We start from the raw sequence: 16227 nt of genomic DNA on the forward strand, positions 1-16227 counted from the left end.
CACCTCGGGAATGGCAGCAGTCTGAGCAAACTGTGGTTATTTGTAAGGCAGTCTCCCTGTTATCGACGACTCTGGGCTCCTTGAAAGCAGAAAGCTTGTCCCAGTCTTGGTTTATCCCTATTTAGTTACACAGTGCGTATTTTAATATAATTATTTCAACCAATATGGTGAATATATGCTATTCATCTAATAGTTTTCTTGATTTATTCATAAAGTCACAGAGACCTGATTGCACAGTTGCAGAATCAAATGCCTTTGGAGCCAGGCTGGCTATTTAAATGGTGGATGTGGACAGAGCGTGAGGTCTGGGGTGAGCTAGGAAAGACATGACCAATCCAGTGGGACTGCAGCCCCTCAGGTCCAGCTGAGTGTTGTCACCCAGGGGTTTGACAGGTGTGTAGCCGGATGCATTTCTCTTTTCAAGAGAAATAGGAAAAGTTAAGATTTTTTTTAATGTAAATATCCAAATTTGTAAATATTGGTAAGTAATTCACCTTAAAAAAAAGACTTTGTGGGGAAAAGTTTAAAAATAGCAACCTCTCTGTGGGCTGAACGTGGACCCTGCTACCCCAGTTTGCAACCCCTAACTGGCCCTATCCCTTCATCAGCCACAGACGGGGCCTGGGACCTAGAGGGTGTAAGTCTGCATGATGGAAGAAGACCTGCAGTTATGTGGTCTTTTCCCAGCCTGTGTTTATCCTGCCTTCTCAACCAGGTGGCTGAAACTCTCTGGGAGAAGCTGTTATCCATGATGGATGTCTGGCTGCTTTTGCTGGTGGCTGTTATTAAAGGCTTGGGGTCCTAGTCAGGCCTGTGGTTTTCCAGTACACCAAGAAAGAGAGGTTATTAACTCCCTTGGGCCTAGGAATTAAGTTGTCCTTCGGTTCCAGCCCATGTGGGTGGTCATTAACCATTTCAGAGAATCACAAGACACATTGCTTAAGAGTTTACCTAGAAAAGAGAATTTTAATAATTGGTAGTTGTATTTGGTCTTCCATAAATGATTCATTTACCATCTCTCTCTCCCTACAGCCTTATTGCCGTCTCCTTCTCAGTTGTATCTGAATCGGCAGTATCTTATCACCTGATGACCTTTATAAAGTACTTCCTCCTTCTTACCTAGTGTCATTCCTGCCTGCTTAGAAGTATTGGCACTTAGTGTAAACTTTTTAGTAGCCTAAGCTGTTCAGGTTTTTATTTTCTTTAAAAACAAAGCCGTGTAACAACAACAAACCCCACCAAATGTAACCAAATATAATTCCTTATTTGGTCTTTTCCTGTGAGTCAGGGGAAGAGCTTCTGAGTCCGGGAGCCTCAGGCGCAGAGATGGCAACTGCAGGCAGGTCTGGGGAGGGGTCTGGAAGCGGCATGTTCCTGACTGTGTGAGTGCCCCCCTGTGTGCAGATCACCCCCACGTGTGTGGGTTGCGTGTTGCAAGAACATTGAGAAGAAGACTCAGAGGATTGGTGGCCTTGCTCAAGGTCCCTGTTCTGAGGAGTGTCATGCTGTGCCATCTGAGGGCTCCATATGCCTGTGGGTGCTGATGGAGACGGGGCGGTGACGGGGGAGGATGCTCTTTAAGCCAGCTTGGCTGGGGAAAGTTCCTGGGGCCCAACAGAACAGGTAGACAGCTTTGTATTTGATAAGTTATTATTTAATAATATGTGTGCAGTGCTCACTATGTGCCAGGCACTGTTAAGTACTTCTCATGCTAGATCAGTCAATTCTTACAACTCTTTAATGCTTAGTTGTGACTTTACCATCCCCATTTTCGAGGGAGAAAGCAACTTGGGCAAGAACACACAACTAGAGGTAGTCATTAGCAGAGACCAAGTTTGGACTAGGTCTGTGTGACTGTCGTCCCTGTTTGTGCCTTCCTCATGCTGCCAAGTACCTCTTGGTGGGGACAGCAGGGCGGGTAACAAAGGACTTGACACCTACCAAATGTCTAGCACAGTGCACGACACATGGACATCCTTCAAAAAGTGTTAACTGTGACTGTCCTCTGTGGATTGACTTTCTGTAAGTCCTTCTGAAAAACAGCTGCACTATGAGTTCTCTGGGCCAGTGGCCTTTGTGACCAGGGCTCACTACTCGAGAGTACTTACTCGTCTCTCTTTAGTAATAGGGACCTGTTCCACGTGTCGCTGTCGGAGAGTGTGCTTGCACTGAGGTTTGCAGCAGATGAGAAGGCAGATATCCTGATAATTTAATCCTCACAATGAAAGGCAGGACTTTTCTGCTAAAACTCAGGTGAAGTTGACTTTTAAAAAAACTTGTGACTAGAGTATATTTCCCAAACAGAAAGAAGAAAACCAGGATTCACAAGCGTATGGCAGGAGCATAGAATGACTCGCTCTTTTTCAGTAGGTTCTGCTGTCACCGTGATCTCAGGTCCCGGTCACGTTCACCCCTGGCGTCCAGATCATAGCTTCAAGCTGTATCTGATATACACAGAGGGTTTCCGACTTCCAAGTACTTAAAATTCTGTGTGCACCTGGTTGTACAAGGGAAAAAATCTAGGTGCTTTGGTTCAATGGACTGTAGGTCGGTAGGTTAACACAGGCCATTGATGAACGTAACTTTGCCTCGTGTCTCTCTCCCAGGGCAAATGTGTCATGATTTTTTAAGAGTTGAGAGACCTGGGTGTTAGCTTTCTGTATTAAGAGACAGTAGTTTCCCTTGCCCTTCATTCTCTAACATTTCTCCCACCCGAGTTTTAATCCTTATTACAAAGTCACCCTCTTCCTGGTTTTAGATGTCTAAAATCTACCCTTCTCAACACACACACACACACACACACACACACACACACACCCCACCCCTTAGCAACTCCCAGAATTCAGTCCATGCGGTACTGCTGAGGAACTGAGGTTCCCTGAAGGTAAGTTTCGTGACCATACACTCTGCCATTTGCCAGCTGTGACTTGTCTTTATAGAGGGGGAGAGATGGTGGCCAACTCGTAGAGCTGCCAAGAGGATTAAATGAGTTAAATTTCTAAATGTAAATGCTAACAGCAGTCCCTGGCACATAGTTAGTTCTCAACAAATGTGAGACACTGTCATGGCTCCACGTCTAGGAAGTCGCAGAACGGATCCCTGCCTGATTCCGCTCGTCCGTCCCACAAACGCTTGTTGAGCAACTGCTCTGTTGCTAAATTCTGGGGAGATAGCCTGTGTTCTCAGCTACTGTGCTCTGTCACCTCCAGTTTAACGTCCGAGAAGCCGTTTCCCTGCTTTGTAGAAGGTTGGAAAAGAAGACCACCAAACTAGGATGATACATGGTCCGCCAGCATTTTGTTTAAAAGTCTTACAGGGAAGCATCGTGGGTAGGAATTGTTCAGGTAAAGAATGCACACCCCGTAGTCGTTCCTGTTGACCTCAAGCGAGTGCTGACTGTGTGCTGGAGCGTAGGACAAGAGGGAGCGTAGCCACTGACACAGCTGCTTACATTGGAAGGAACTCTCAAATCTTTAACCACATGATGCTCCCTAGCTTGGGGAGTGAAGTTTTCCTCAATTTATATGTAATTAAAGGGTTCATTTACATGTAGTAAACAAAGCCTTTGCCTTTGAACAACATCAAGTAAGTGAGTTGCTAGAGGCCAAGCTTTTCAAAGCAGAGTAAACTGGGAAGAATCAGGACTTTCTCCTAAAACTGTATGGAGTAAGGAATTTAAAATAATATAAAATATGGGGCTTTAGCCCCTGGCTGGTGTGGCTCAGTGGATTGAGTGCTGGCCCACAAACCGAAGGGTCACTGGTATGTATGATTCCCAGTCCAGGCACTTGACTGGGTTGCGGACCAGGTCCCCACTAGGGGGCGTGTGAGAGGCAACCACACATCAGTGTTTCTGTCCCTCTCCTTCTCCCTCTCTTCCCTTCTCTCCAAAAATAAATAAATAATAATAAAATAAAATAAAAGGCAGAGTCTTTAAATTACTGTGGCTTTATCATCTGAATAACAGTCAGATAGCCGACCAAACAGGTTTCCAGGGTTGGGACCCCTGTCTTTGCACTAGGTTGCCATTTCTGACTTTGCAGTATTTCATTAGTATTACTCACGAGCTGTATTCAACGTGAAATGGCCAAGGAAGGCCATCCGTGATTGTTCCTTTGTAGTTCTCCAGCCTCGTGCGGCATTGCAGTGCAGCCCTCTGCCCCAAGGGCTCATGGGAATAGACACCCACTGGGAAAATAACACCACCGAGAGCTGAAGCAGAAAGCACTGGGAACTCAGAAGTGTGTCCCCAGCCCTGCCGTGTTCAGCTGTGTGACCTTGTGCCAGTCACAGCCTTCCAGGGCTCTGGTTTACTCGCGCATAAAATAAAGTTTCTAGGGTCTCTTACTGAAGTTCGATCCACTCTGGAGTTTAATAATATCCGCTGAGAGAGAGAGAAGATAAAGCACTTTCAGGGGACAGTGCTTCGTGATGGATGTAATTATAGCAGCTTTGTTGACTTGGAAAACAGCAGTGGCAGATGACTCAGCCTGGCACGTAGCTATTGGAGATCAGCGATGCTTTTTTGGTTAAAAAAAAAAAAAAAAGACCTGACTACAGCGTAAGTTTAGGACGCAGTGGTCAGTGTGACGTCAAGTTCTGGAAATAGCAGCTGGGCTCTTGTACAGAGGACAATATGGAGGAGACAGTTGTCACGAACTGGTTTTCCCAGCCGAACCTCCACTTCCCTAGCAGTCCCTAGGGAAGGCGCTCCTGTGGGGGATGATGGGGGTGTAACAGCCCCATCCAGTGAACAGTCCATGCCGAGTGTGTTGCTTTGGCGTCACTACCAGTGACTAAGAAGGCAGGTGGTATTTTTGAACCTCCTTCTGCCTGGTCCTGTTCTTCCAGGGTGGATATAAAAGGGAAGAGCTCCTGCTGCAAACCCCTGGACGAGCCCCATGGGCTTCTCTGCAGACACGCAGATCCGACCCACCCATCTTCCATCCTTCCCTTGGGCGGAGTTCTTTCAATCAAGTGATACTGGTCAATTAAAGCACTGAAGGCTTATTATGTATGCCAAGGCTGCCCAAAGTAAATCAAATGGCACATATGTGTTCACATGTAACAGATGGGAATGAACTTTCAAATTGTTGCCTTTTTCCCAAAATACTTATGCTTAAAAAAAAATTAAAGTAAACAGTAAAAGGTGTGAAACACCTGCACAGAATCCCAGGTTTGGCAGGAGAGTGCTTGAGCCCCACTCCCTCAGGTCTCGTGCCGCTCAAATCTCGATTTGCTCCGTGTCCTGTTTGGTCGTGGCGTGTATGTGTTGGCTTATGGAGATCTGTACAGTTTTCAAAACTAAAGACCGTTTTATGTAAAATGTGGTGAAATGTGAATGAGATCTGTAGTCTGGCTGACAGCGTTGTATCAGTGTCAGTTGCTTGTTCGATAGTGTGCTGTAGTTATGTAAAATGTTACCATTGGGGGGAGGTACATCTGTATAGTACTATTTTTGCAGTTTTCTCTGAATCTATGATTATCTCAGAATTTAAAAGTGAAAAAGAAGTCATTTAAAGACGGTCGTACTGGTTAGGAGGGAGCACGGCCAGATTGGTCCAGCAGCGGAGCACAGTGCTTACAGAGGGGATTTTCCTGTATCTCACCTTTAAAAAAAAAAAAAAAAAAAAAAGCATCTTTTCTCCCCCTGCCACTGAGTTCTGTGTCCTCCACACTCACTCTGTCACTGACGATGGCACTGTTGACGTTCTGGAAAGAAAACACAGCCAGTGGCACATCCAGGAGAGCCCTTCTGAGAAGTCTATTCTAGCTGTTGCTTAATTACTTAATAAGAAAATGGTGCTGAAGCCCAAGCTCCATCTGCAGTCACCTAATACACAAAAGGGTATATGCATAATGCAGCATATTTTTTGGAAGCTTTCCTGTGCTTAAAACATTTAGTAATTAGGCCAAAGAAGTATCGACATGCTATGACGTCATAACGTGACCTCACGTACAAATCAGTGTCCTATAGCCCGGCGTGGTGATACACTGTGATGAGTATTCCACAGGAGAAAAGACAAGGATTCAAGGTAACAAAAAGGAGTAAACCTTTGATCCATTCACTTCTCTGTGTGTAAAAGGAAAGGGGGCAGGCGGTAGTGAACTCTGGGTCTCTGCTCCCCTGGATTTTACAACGTGCTGTAAATTACTGCTTTACTCTTTGATAAGATTGATGGCCGTTTTGCTCTTTATCACTTGGAGAAATGCAACAGAATTCCCTGAGCCAGCAGGGAATCTATCTTTCTTGTTACTGCCAAGAAAGTGATTATCTTCTCATTTTTGGCTATAATGGATCAACGGAGTTGATCACATCTATCAGACACCTGTGAAGGTGAGCTGGGCTCAGACAGTGCTTCAGTGGATGTTTTCACGTGTGCTCATCTAACTTCGTTTTTAAAAAATCACTTTACTCAGGAACCTTTGCATTAAGTGGGGAGATAGTTCTGTGCCAGGTGTGGAGACGGGGTTGGCTGCCTCCAGAGACTAAGCTCTCAGCTTTTCGGAAATCACTCTGTCTGACCGCCTTCTCTGGCTTCTTCTCCAGGGTTATCAATGCCGGGAAGAGCACACACAACGAGGACCAAGCCAGCTGTGAGGTGCTCACTGTGAAGAAGAAAGCAGGGGCCATTACGTCCACCCCCAACAGGAACTCGACCAAGAGACGCTCCTCCCTTCCCAACGGGGAGGGGCTGCAACTGAAGGAGAACTCGGTAAGACCCTCCTTTACCCCCGGTTCTTGGGGGAGAGGAGCACGCACACTCTGGCCCCACAGTGAGATGTTCAAGCTGCATCCAGGTCTGTCATGGAAGAGAGAGAAGCAGTGTCCCCAGAGTTAGTGGAGTGGCGGGTCTCTACTCAGGCTGTCAATCAAAGCTGAAGGTGACATAGGCATGAGGAGCCGATGTTTAGGTGTTTAACATTGAAAGTAAATAAAACACTCAAATCATTTATAGATTTTATTGCGAGAATTAGTTTAAAGAACTTCTGATGGTTTTAAGGTAGCCAGTGCACAGGTTTACGGAGGAGCTAGTTTGGCTCCTTTCTCTCACAAGGGGTGGAAATAACCGTCGCATTGGCTCACAGCCCTGCTGTGACGTTGCCCCTTTCCTCCCCTTCCCACCTGGTGGGGCCTGTGCCTGACGCTGTTGCAGGTCAGTACTTGTTTCACGTGGCCCAAAGCCCTGGCATCCCAGGGGGCCACCCTCCAGGCAAACCACAGAGCATTTCTCCTCTTTCCAGTTTCTGGAGAATAAAGCAGACATCTTCAGAAAATTCAGAAGAAACCCTCAGAAAGGGATAGGGATTGAATGGCACTCTGTCCGCAGCAGCTTATTTGGTCCTGCAGAAAAGAGACATTGGATGGATGACCCACACATGACTATTTATTCTGACAATCTTGAGGATATTTTTGTGTATACATTTGTATAGGCTTGCAAAGGACCTAGGATTCTCTTTGTAGACTAAGAAATAGTGTCTCATTGCCTTTATGTTTGGGAACTAGGAGTACTGATTTATGTTGCTAGCATGACTTCAGTGCTGGTGTCCAGGCTGAAGGAAGCATTGACTGGACTTTGCGCACAGTCAGACAGGCAGTGGACAATAATAGCGGTGAAGTGCGCAGGCTCGGAAGTGAGACGTTTTGGTGCAGTCCATCACTTAGTTATTTCATTTGGGGATAGTTATTCTTTGTGCCTCCGTATTCTCACCTGTAAAAATGAATAATAATGGTAGTAACTACTAAATATGGTTAGAACAAGCTGGCCAGAAGTATAAAATTCAAAATCCCACAGAAAATATTGATCCAGTGTCTTAATTAATCACTCCTTGATAAATATCAGTGATGACTGTGCTGAAGTTTGTCCCACCCATGTCAATCTCGGTGGGCAATGCCCGCTGAATTTTGTGTGTCTCTTTATTTGCTGATTTGGAGAGGACACAAGTTCCTTCATACCTGCCTGACAGATTGTGAGGATTGCGTTATCATGGAAAAAGGCTTAGAAGATGTACAACATTAACGATAATTGCATGTAGGCGCCAGTGACGTAATGTTGGCCTTTCCTTGCTGTTTCCCCCTGCCACTGGGATATACAGGGATTTCTGTAAAAATAAGTCAGTCAGTGTTGACATTTGGTCCAGGGCCAGTTGGTGATGGCATTTTTCCTTTGCTAAGTTCCTCCTGTAAATGCAGCCAGGAGTACCATTTTAACTTCCTGCTCTTAAGCACACTGTGCTGCCTTTTTTAATATTCTGTACTGTTTCCCAACACTTACTATCTTAACCGTTTTCAGCTGTACAGTTCAGAGTGGCGTCAAATGTATCCCTGTTGTGCAGCCATCTCCACCGTCCATCTCCAGGACGTCTCTCCTGGTCCTCCCTCCCCCATTAGGTTGCCCCTGGCAACCACCACTCTACTTTCTGTCTCTGAATTTGGCTACTCTAGGTACCTCATGTAAATAGAATTATACAGTATTTGTCTTTTTATGTCCGGTTTATTTCGTTTGTCGTAATGTCTTCAGGATTCATCCAAATGTACAATGTGTCAGAATTTCATTCCTTTCTAAGGCTGAATACTGCTACTTTTACTCCTGTGTATGTGCACCCACTGTGTTGTTTATGTCCATTCACCCATGATGAGCCCTTGATTCCATCTTTTGGCCATTGTGAATGATATAGCTGCGAACATGGGTATACAGATATCTATTTAAGTCCCTGCTTTCAGTTCTTTTGGGTATATTCTGAGAGTGGAATTTCTGGATGATACGGCAATTTTGTTTAATTTTTTGAGGACCATCACACTGTCTTCTACATCAGCTGCACCATTTTACATTCTCACCAGTAATAAACCAGTAATAATGTCTTCTCTACTTCCTCACCAACACTCACTAATGACCTTTTTAAAACATAGTAGCCATGCTGGTGGGTGTAAAGTGGTAGCTCATTGTGGTTTTGTATTTGCTAGTGATCGGGGGTGTCGAGCCTCTTCAGGTGCTTATTGGCCAGCCGTATGTCCTCTCCAGGGAAGTGTTTATTCAAGTTCTTTGCCCATTTTTTAAGTTAGGTTGCCTTTTTTTATTGTTGTTGTTTGTCCTGCTTTTTAAAAGCTTGAAATACTATAATCTAGTGTGCCAGATGAATCACTGAGCACTTGTCATGTACTAGGAACTAGATGCTGAGGACTCAGCAGGGAGGGAACGCAACAGACAGAAAGCCCTAGTCACAGGAAGCCTATGTTCATTGGAGAAGACAAACAATTAAAATACGTAGTGTCGCAGCTGATCAGCTTTCGGAGAAAAACAAGGGAGGGAAGCAGGAATATAGGCAGTGTGCGGTGCAAGAAGCGGTTGAAGAAGGCATCACTGAGAAGGCGACATTTGGGCTAAGACCTGAAGTGCAGCTCTTGGGGAAGGAGCGTTCTAACATCCCAGACGATTGCAAAGACCCTGAGACAGGAATGGGCCTGGTGTTTTAAAGAACCAGCAGGAAGGCCCATGTGGCTGCCGCAGAGACAGAAAGCCTGGATCGCAGAAGATGTTGTCAGAGCAATACTGAGAGTGGAGCGAGGCCATCTGGCAGGACCCGAAAGGCCCGTTGTCAGTTCTTTGGTTTCTACTCGGAATGAACAGTTTATTAGCAGAGGACAGAGACTTTTCCATCTTGAGGACGTCCCCTTAACTCAAATGTGGTGGCTTAGGAAAGGTAGTGACGTAGGGCTCAGAGTAAGAAAACACCTGAAGGAGTCAAGTGAGGTGGGCCCCCTGCCCCCCGTGAATCTCTTTGTTCAGCAGACGTGTGCTGAGCGCTGAGTCAGCACACTAGGCTTGGGGGCGAAGGAATGAACTCGGTGCAGTTGCTACAGCTGAGCTGAGGGGCAGACAGGGTCAGTAGGCAGCAGCACTACAGCGAGGTGAGTTTTAGGAGGAAGATTAGAAACCGAGAGTGTATGGAAGCTTAACCCAGACTGGTCACTGGTAGTTTGGGAAACAACAGAGGAAGGGATGGGGTAGATTAGGGAAGGCTTCCTGGATAAAGTGACATTTGAGCTGCCATCTTGAAAAGTGAATAGGGATCGACCAAGCAAATAAAAGAAAGGGTAGTTTCTGCCAGAGGGAACGTCACGTGCTGAGACGGTGGTGCCAGAGCACCCGGGGCATGTCTCCTGGTGCTGGAGCTTGGGTGGTCGTTTGTGGGGCCTGACGCAGCCAGAGCAGCGAGCATGTCTCACACACAAGAGCCATTTAGTGCCCTGATAAGCTGGAATGTTAACCAGATGACAGTGGACAAGAGCGTAATGGACAAGACAGTGATGACAGTGGGGAAGCTCGCTTGGGAAGGCTAGGGGTGTAGACTGCAGGCCGGGACATCTACGAGTCTGGCTCAAATGGAACTCTGGGTGAGAAAAATGATGAAAGGTTGAAATACGGCAGTGATTAGAACAAGGGAAGGCTCAGAAGAGATGATGTGACAGATGAATTCAGGTGACCTGATGACTGGCTGGAAGTGGACCACTGCAGCAGGCTGCGGCGTAAAGGCGAGGGGATGGGCCGAAACAACTTGAGTGTTGAGTGTTCTAACTCTGCAGGTGGAAGTGTTTGGAGGTCAGGGCCAACTGTAGGGAGGCTTAGATATCAGGAGTCACAAGTCCAAAGAAGTTTCAAGAAGAGAGGGGAGCTACAAGGTGGGGGAGGTGGCTATGCCGTGGGCCACAGAGAGGTCAGAACAATAAGGATGAAAAAACTAGGCAGGTGCTGTAAGCCTGAAATGGGACCACCAGAGAAGTGATGACATCATCACCTCATTTGCAAACAGAGGGTTGACAGGCATGAAGGGTACACAAGGCAGTTAGTTGCAGAGGCTGCCTCCAGAACATGTGTGATCAATTTCTCCCTCCTTTCTTAACCTCTTCACCCCCAATAAACCTAGTAAAGTCAAAATCAGTGTTTTCACAGACTTCTTTCGTGTATAGTATCACCTCCTTGTGGGATATTGAAGAAAACCCAAGATTTCCTGTAAAATAACATTGAATTCACACTGAACAAAAGGAATGATCATAGGAGGTTTGTATGTGTTAGGGACATCAGTGATATGCAGGGGAAGTCACTAGAAGTGTAACTATGAGTGTATTTGATGACGTTTCTTGTATTGAGTGGCAGTATTGAGGGTAACTGACTAGCAGTGAGATGATTTTTTTCTTCCTGCAGATAATTATTAATTGGTGTAAAGATTTTAAGACAACTTTACACCATCTCTTATGCCAAATCATAGAGAAATCTTTTAGCCAAAGGAGTCAAAATAATCTTCCTGTGTGAAAACAAGTCTTTAAAAAAAGTCTTGGTGGAGCCCTGGCCAATGTGCCTTGGCTAGGAGTCGTCCTGCAAACCAGAAGGTTGTGGGTTCGATTTCTGGTCGAAGTACATGCCTGGCTTGCGAGTTCAGTCCCCAGTCCCCAGTCCCTGTCTCTAAAATCAATAAACATGTCCTCCGGGGAGGATTGAAAAAAACTTGGTGGATGAAATGATATTCTGCCTCGCCTGGCTTCCACGAGGCAGTTACCAAAGGAGTGTTGTTTCCCTGTATTTGGCTGAGCTCTTAACAGTGGCACCTGACTTATAGGAAAGAAAACACAAATTAATTTCAGATTCCATCCACACAAGAGGAAAATGTCAGGAGCTAAAGGAGCAATGTTTGAAAGATGTCATAAAATTTAAAAGGGATACAAATAAAAGAGTTTCAAAGTGTTCTACAGTGTAGTATTTTAGCCCAAAGATATGCAAGGGGACTTGGTTGTATTATTGTATTCTATCTTACAAAATGCTGAGTCGTAGTGCCCTGGCCACTACGGCTCAGGTTGGAGCATTGTCCTGTAAACCAAGAGGTCCTGGGTTTGATTCCCGGTCAGGGCACGTAACCTAGGTTGCGGGTTAAGTCCCTGGTCTCTGTGGGCACAAGAGGCAACTGATTGGTGTTTCTTTCTGGTATCAGTATATCTCCCCTCTCTCTAAAATCAATAAGCATGTCCTTGGGTGAGGATTTAAAAAAACAAACAAAACAACTCAGTAATGGATCCAGTTTCTTTTTTTAATTTAGATATTAGTGATATAATTAGTGAAATAAATAAGCATCTCTCTTTTGAGGAATAGGAAAGAAGTTTTGAAATCACTGAAGTGAAGATGAGGGACAGTTTCTGTGATGAGACAGGCCTGGAACTTCCCCTGCGCGGGGACCACATAAGACGGTTTATACGTGAAGAACCGCAAGCCCACAGCCAGCCAGGCTGGAAGTAGATACTCCATGGCAAAGTGCAATCCTCTTACCATTTCTCTGCCTCTGGTAACTTGTTTGGGGACATAGAGTGGGTGACTAGGGAAGAAGAGAATCTGAAATGCTGGTATTCCCAAAAGACACCTTCGTGAGGTTGTCCCTTAGGAAAGATGCTGTAAACTTGCTGGGCAGCACCTTATTCCTAACAGCCTCCTGCCTGCCCCGCAAGCCTTGTGGGAACTAATCACCATTACTGGGTTTTCTTGCCTTTGATTTGAGACGTTTTAAGGAGTCTTTATTTATCATACCGATTGCCGGCCGCATGTGAAGACATAGCCTTTCCAAGAGCTTTACTTCTCCAATCCCTGATTCTAGGAATGAGAGACAGAGAGGACACCAGGTGAGTTCCCTCTTGAGGGCATCTTCTAAACCTAGTACAATACTAAGAAGTTCCTGTCCTTCCCAGCCAAGGAAAAGTAAGCTGGAAGGGTTCATCGCCACCAAATTAGTATTACAAGAAATGTGAAAGGGACTTCTTTAAGAAGAAGGAGGGGCGGGGGAAAGATAAATATGAATAATTAAATGGCAATAACTACACAGCCCTCGAGAATTACTTTAAATGTAAATGGATTTTTAAATTGCTGGGTTAGCAATACTTATTTCAGACAAAATAGACTTTAAAATGAAGCCTATACCAAGAGACAAAGGACATTACATACATATTAGCCAAGATAGGGAAGCGACCTAAGTGGCTGTCAACAGATAATTGGATAAAAAAGCGGCAGTACACAAATCTGCAGTGGGGTGTTACTTAGCCATGAAAAAGAACACAGTCTTCCCATTTGCAACAACGTGGATGGACCTAGGAGGTAATTGCTAAGTGAAATAAGTCAGACAGAGAAAAAACAAATACTGTGGGACTTCACTTATACGTGGAATCTGAAAACCAAAATAAGTAATCGAACCCATAGATACAGAGAACAAACCCGATGGTTGTCAGGTGGGAGGGGGGTGTGGGGCTGGCGAAGGGACCGGGAGGTACAAATTGGCAGTGACAGTGTGGTCATGAGATGTAAACTGCGTGGGGAATAGGCAGTGACACTGTGATACCTACGCATGACGACAGGTGGGGGGGGCTGGGCTTATCCAGGGGTCACCTCCTAAGTTCTGTAAACAGCTAATCACTGTGTTGCACACCTGAAACTAATACAATGTTGAACGTCAGCTGTCACGGAGAAATAAAAGTTCCTGTCCTTACGTGTGTGAGATGTGGGTGGGAGATAGGGCGTTGTGGCAGTAACCCACATCTGACTCCCTGTTTGGCACAGATTGTCTGGGGTTAAGATTAGAATGAGGAGGCGTGCATTCCAAGTCTGTTTTTTTAGGAGCACCCTCATGTTGTGTAATTTAGTCAAAACACATCAAGTATGCAGTTTCGGTATCTGTTAGTTCAGTGTCTAATTACAATAACAGGAGATGGTTGTGTCCCCATTGTGGCCAAGTTCATCAGCAGGGGAGAGGAAATCGGATTATCTCCCTCAGCAGAGGCTAGGACAGCCCTGTGGGAATTCAAGGCAAACAGATCAAATTGGGGAGGGGAGAAGTAAAAGGGAAATGAGAGGGGGCTGCTTCCAGACTCTGGAGTGAAGACTTGCTGTTCTTTTCCTCTGTTTTCTGCCAGGACGGTCGCCCCCGGGACATTAACTGAAGGCTGCTTGTGATTCCACTTCCATAGCAGCAGTCGTTGTGGGGTATTTGGCCCTGGATTGGCAGTCTGCTTCCTGCAATGACATCAGCTATTAAAAAAAAAAAAAAGAAAGAAAGAAACAATAGGAGTGGCGTTTTATTTCTCTCATTGTGTTTATTACTGTAAATTTTCCCTTTTAATTACGGCCTTTGTTCTGTGCATGTCAAAAGAACATAACCTTTCTATTTGTTGACTTAGATCCTTTGAAGCCGTGGGACAGTGTTTTTCTCAAAACTCTTCAGTTCCAGGGACTCTCACCAGTGATTTAGAAGGATTGACTTTACAACCAGGAAATGTGAGGCCGAGGTCAGTTAGAGTGACTACAGTTCCCTCCTTGGTGGGTGCTGGTTTACTCTGAAGACCAAGTTTGACCAAAGATGTACACAGTAGCTGAGAACATAACTAAAATTTGGTTCCACAATAGCAAGTGTTGAGTATTCCTGCTGTAGCGAGTATTAAGGCTAAAGGAAATAGAAATTTCTCCTTGCTTCACTTGTAATCTGATTTCCCTACTGATTTAGGTAGGAGGAACATTGCCAAGGGCAATAAGCTCTTGAGATTTTCTTTTCTTCTTTCCTTTTTTTTTTTATGTCCTCATTTGAGAATATGTTTGTTGATTTGAGAGAGGAAGCGGGGGGAGAGAGAGAGAGAGAGACAGAGAGAGAGACATCGATGTGAGAGAGAAACATCAATCAGTTGCCTCCTGTACACACCCCTACTGGGGATCAAACCACCACCCTTGGTGGTCGGGAAGATGCTCCAACCAACTGAGCCACCCAACCCGGGCCTTCCTTGCTTTTTTAATAACACAATCCTCAGCATTCATGTGCCAGACACTGATCTTAGTATTTTGCCAATATTAATTCATTTAACCTCATAATATGTATAGAAGTATGCACTGCTATGTTCTTTATTTTTCTGAAGAGGAAGCTGAGGCGTGAAGCTGGGAAGTGTGGAGCTTGATTTCAACCCAGTCACTCTGGCCTCAGAGTCTGTACGTGGAGCCTGCTGCCTCTCTATCCATTAGCACTTGGGAAATATGGCAGGAACATCTCTTTGGAAGAGTCTGAAATGAAGGGAGAATGACTCCTAACGTACCTATGTAAAATTTCAGTGTCATACGTTACTAAATAGTTTCTCATTTCCATTACGATTTCTCTTTTGACCTAGGAGTAATTTAGTGGCGTACCCTGCCAACGCAGCGACTGGATAGCAGCTCTTACTGACTCAGGGGAAGAGCAGAAATGAAATTGTTCATCATCTTACTGTCCTCATAGTTCATTTCGTCTTGCTAAATTATTGGAGTTTGCATGAGATCATGGCAGAAAGAAGCAGCCTCTCATTGAATAATGAGCGTCTTGCATTTGAATCCCAGCTATGCTGCTCATTGGATGTGTTACCTTGTATAAAAGTTCCTTGCTCTGGCCAAGCCTGTTTCCTCACCTGTGAGTTGGGAATAATCATTGCAGCCTCACAGGGTTGTTAGAAGTAAGCAAGTTAGAAATAGGAAAAGTGCTTACTATGTATAGCTCTCGACACACAACGAGTGCTCAGCAAATAGTGTCTGTTGTTGTTCTAATAGTGGAGTCTGCAGCCGCATTCCGTTATTGTTTCATGTTACTTACGTTTTACTGGAAGCTAACTTGGGGGGAAGTTGTTGAGGTGTAAAGTAATGGTTTGTGAACATTTCTGGGCTAATGTATCAGTCTAGAACAGGGATTTTTCAATCGGTGTGCTACAAGAACTTCTAAAACATGCAGTACCAGACTAGTTAATCAGGGGCACTGACTTCTTTTTCCTTAGGTAGTCAAATTAAAAAAATGACAACGGCCAACACATGAATAGCCATCTGCTGTGAATGAATTAAAATTATACCTATTTTTCGAGCAGATCAGCAAAAAATGTGTTTTTGGTGTGCTGTAGAGTTTTAGTAATTAGTTGATGTGTGCCATGAGATGAAAATGGTTGAAAATTGTTGGTCTAGAATAAAGCACATTATAGCTAAACCAGAAACTATTGCGAACTTTATACTTCCTATCTCTCAGAAATTAATATTTATTCAGTATACTTTAAGATAAGGGACTAAATTGTCAGTTAGAGAGAAACCCCAAATTAAACTTATGTTACACCTTACTGCCTCATAGCTTTGGAGGAATTGAACCAAAGAAATCTGCATTTTACATTGTCAGCTCCTAAGAAGGAAGCAGCATTCTCAC

General features: G+C 44.8%; 1 protein-coding gene across 1 annotated transcript in view; it reads left to right on the forward strand.

The window, feature by feature from the left end:
• The window catches only part of PPM1H (protein phosphatase, Mg2+/Mn2+ dependent 1H), a 234503-nt gene that overhangs the window by 83787 nt on the left and 134489 nt on the right, over positions 1 to 16227 (forward strand). Inside the window, exon 2 of the mRNA XM_024576478.4 lies at positions 6551 to 6716. Within this exon, the coding sequence (XP_024432246.1) occupies positions 6551 to 6716 (166 nt within the window). The remainder of the gene's footprint in view (positions 1 to 6550; positions 6717 to 16227) is intronic.

Source organism: Desmodus rotundus, chromosome 3 (assembly GCF_022682495.2).
Source record: "Desmodus rotundus isolate HL8 chromosome 3, HLdesRot8A.1, whole genome shotgun sequence".
NCBI classification, from domain to species: Eukaryota; Metazoa; Chordata; class Mammalia; order Chiroptera; family Phyllostomidae; genus Desmodus; species Desmodus rotundus.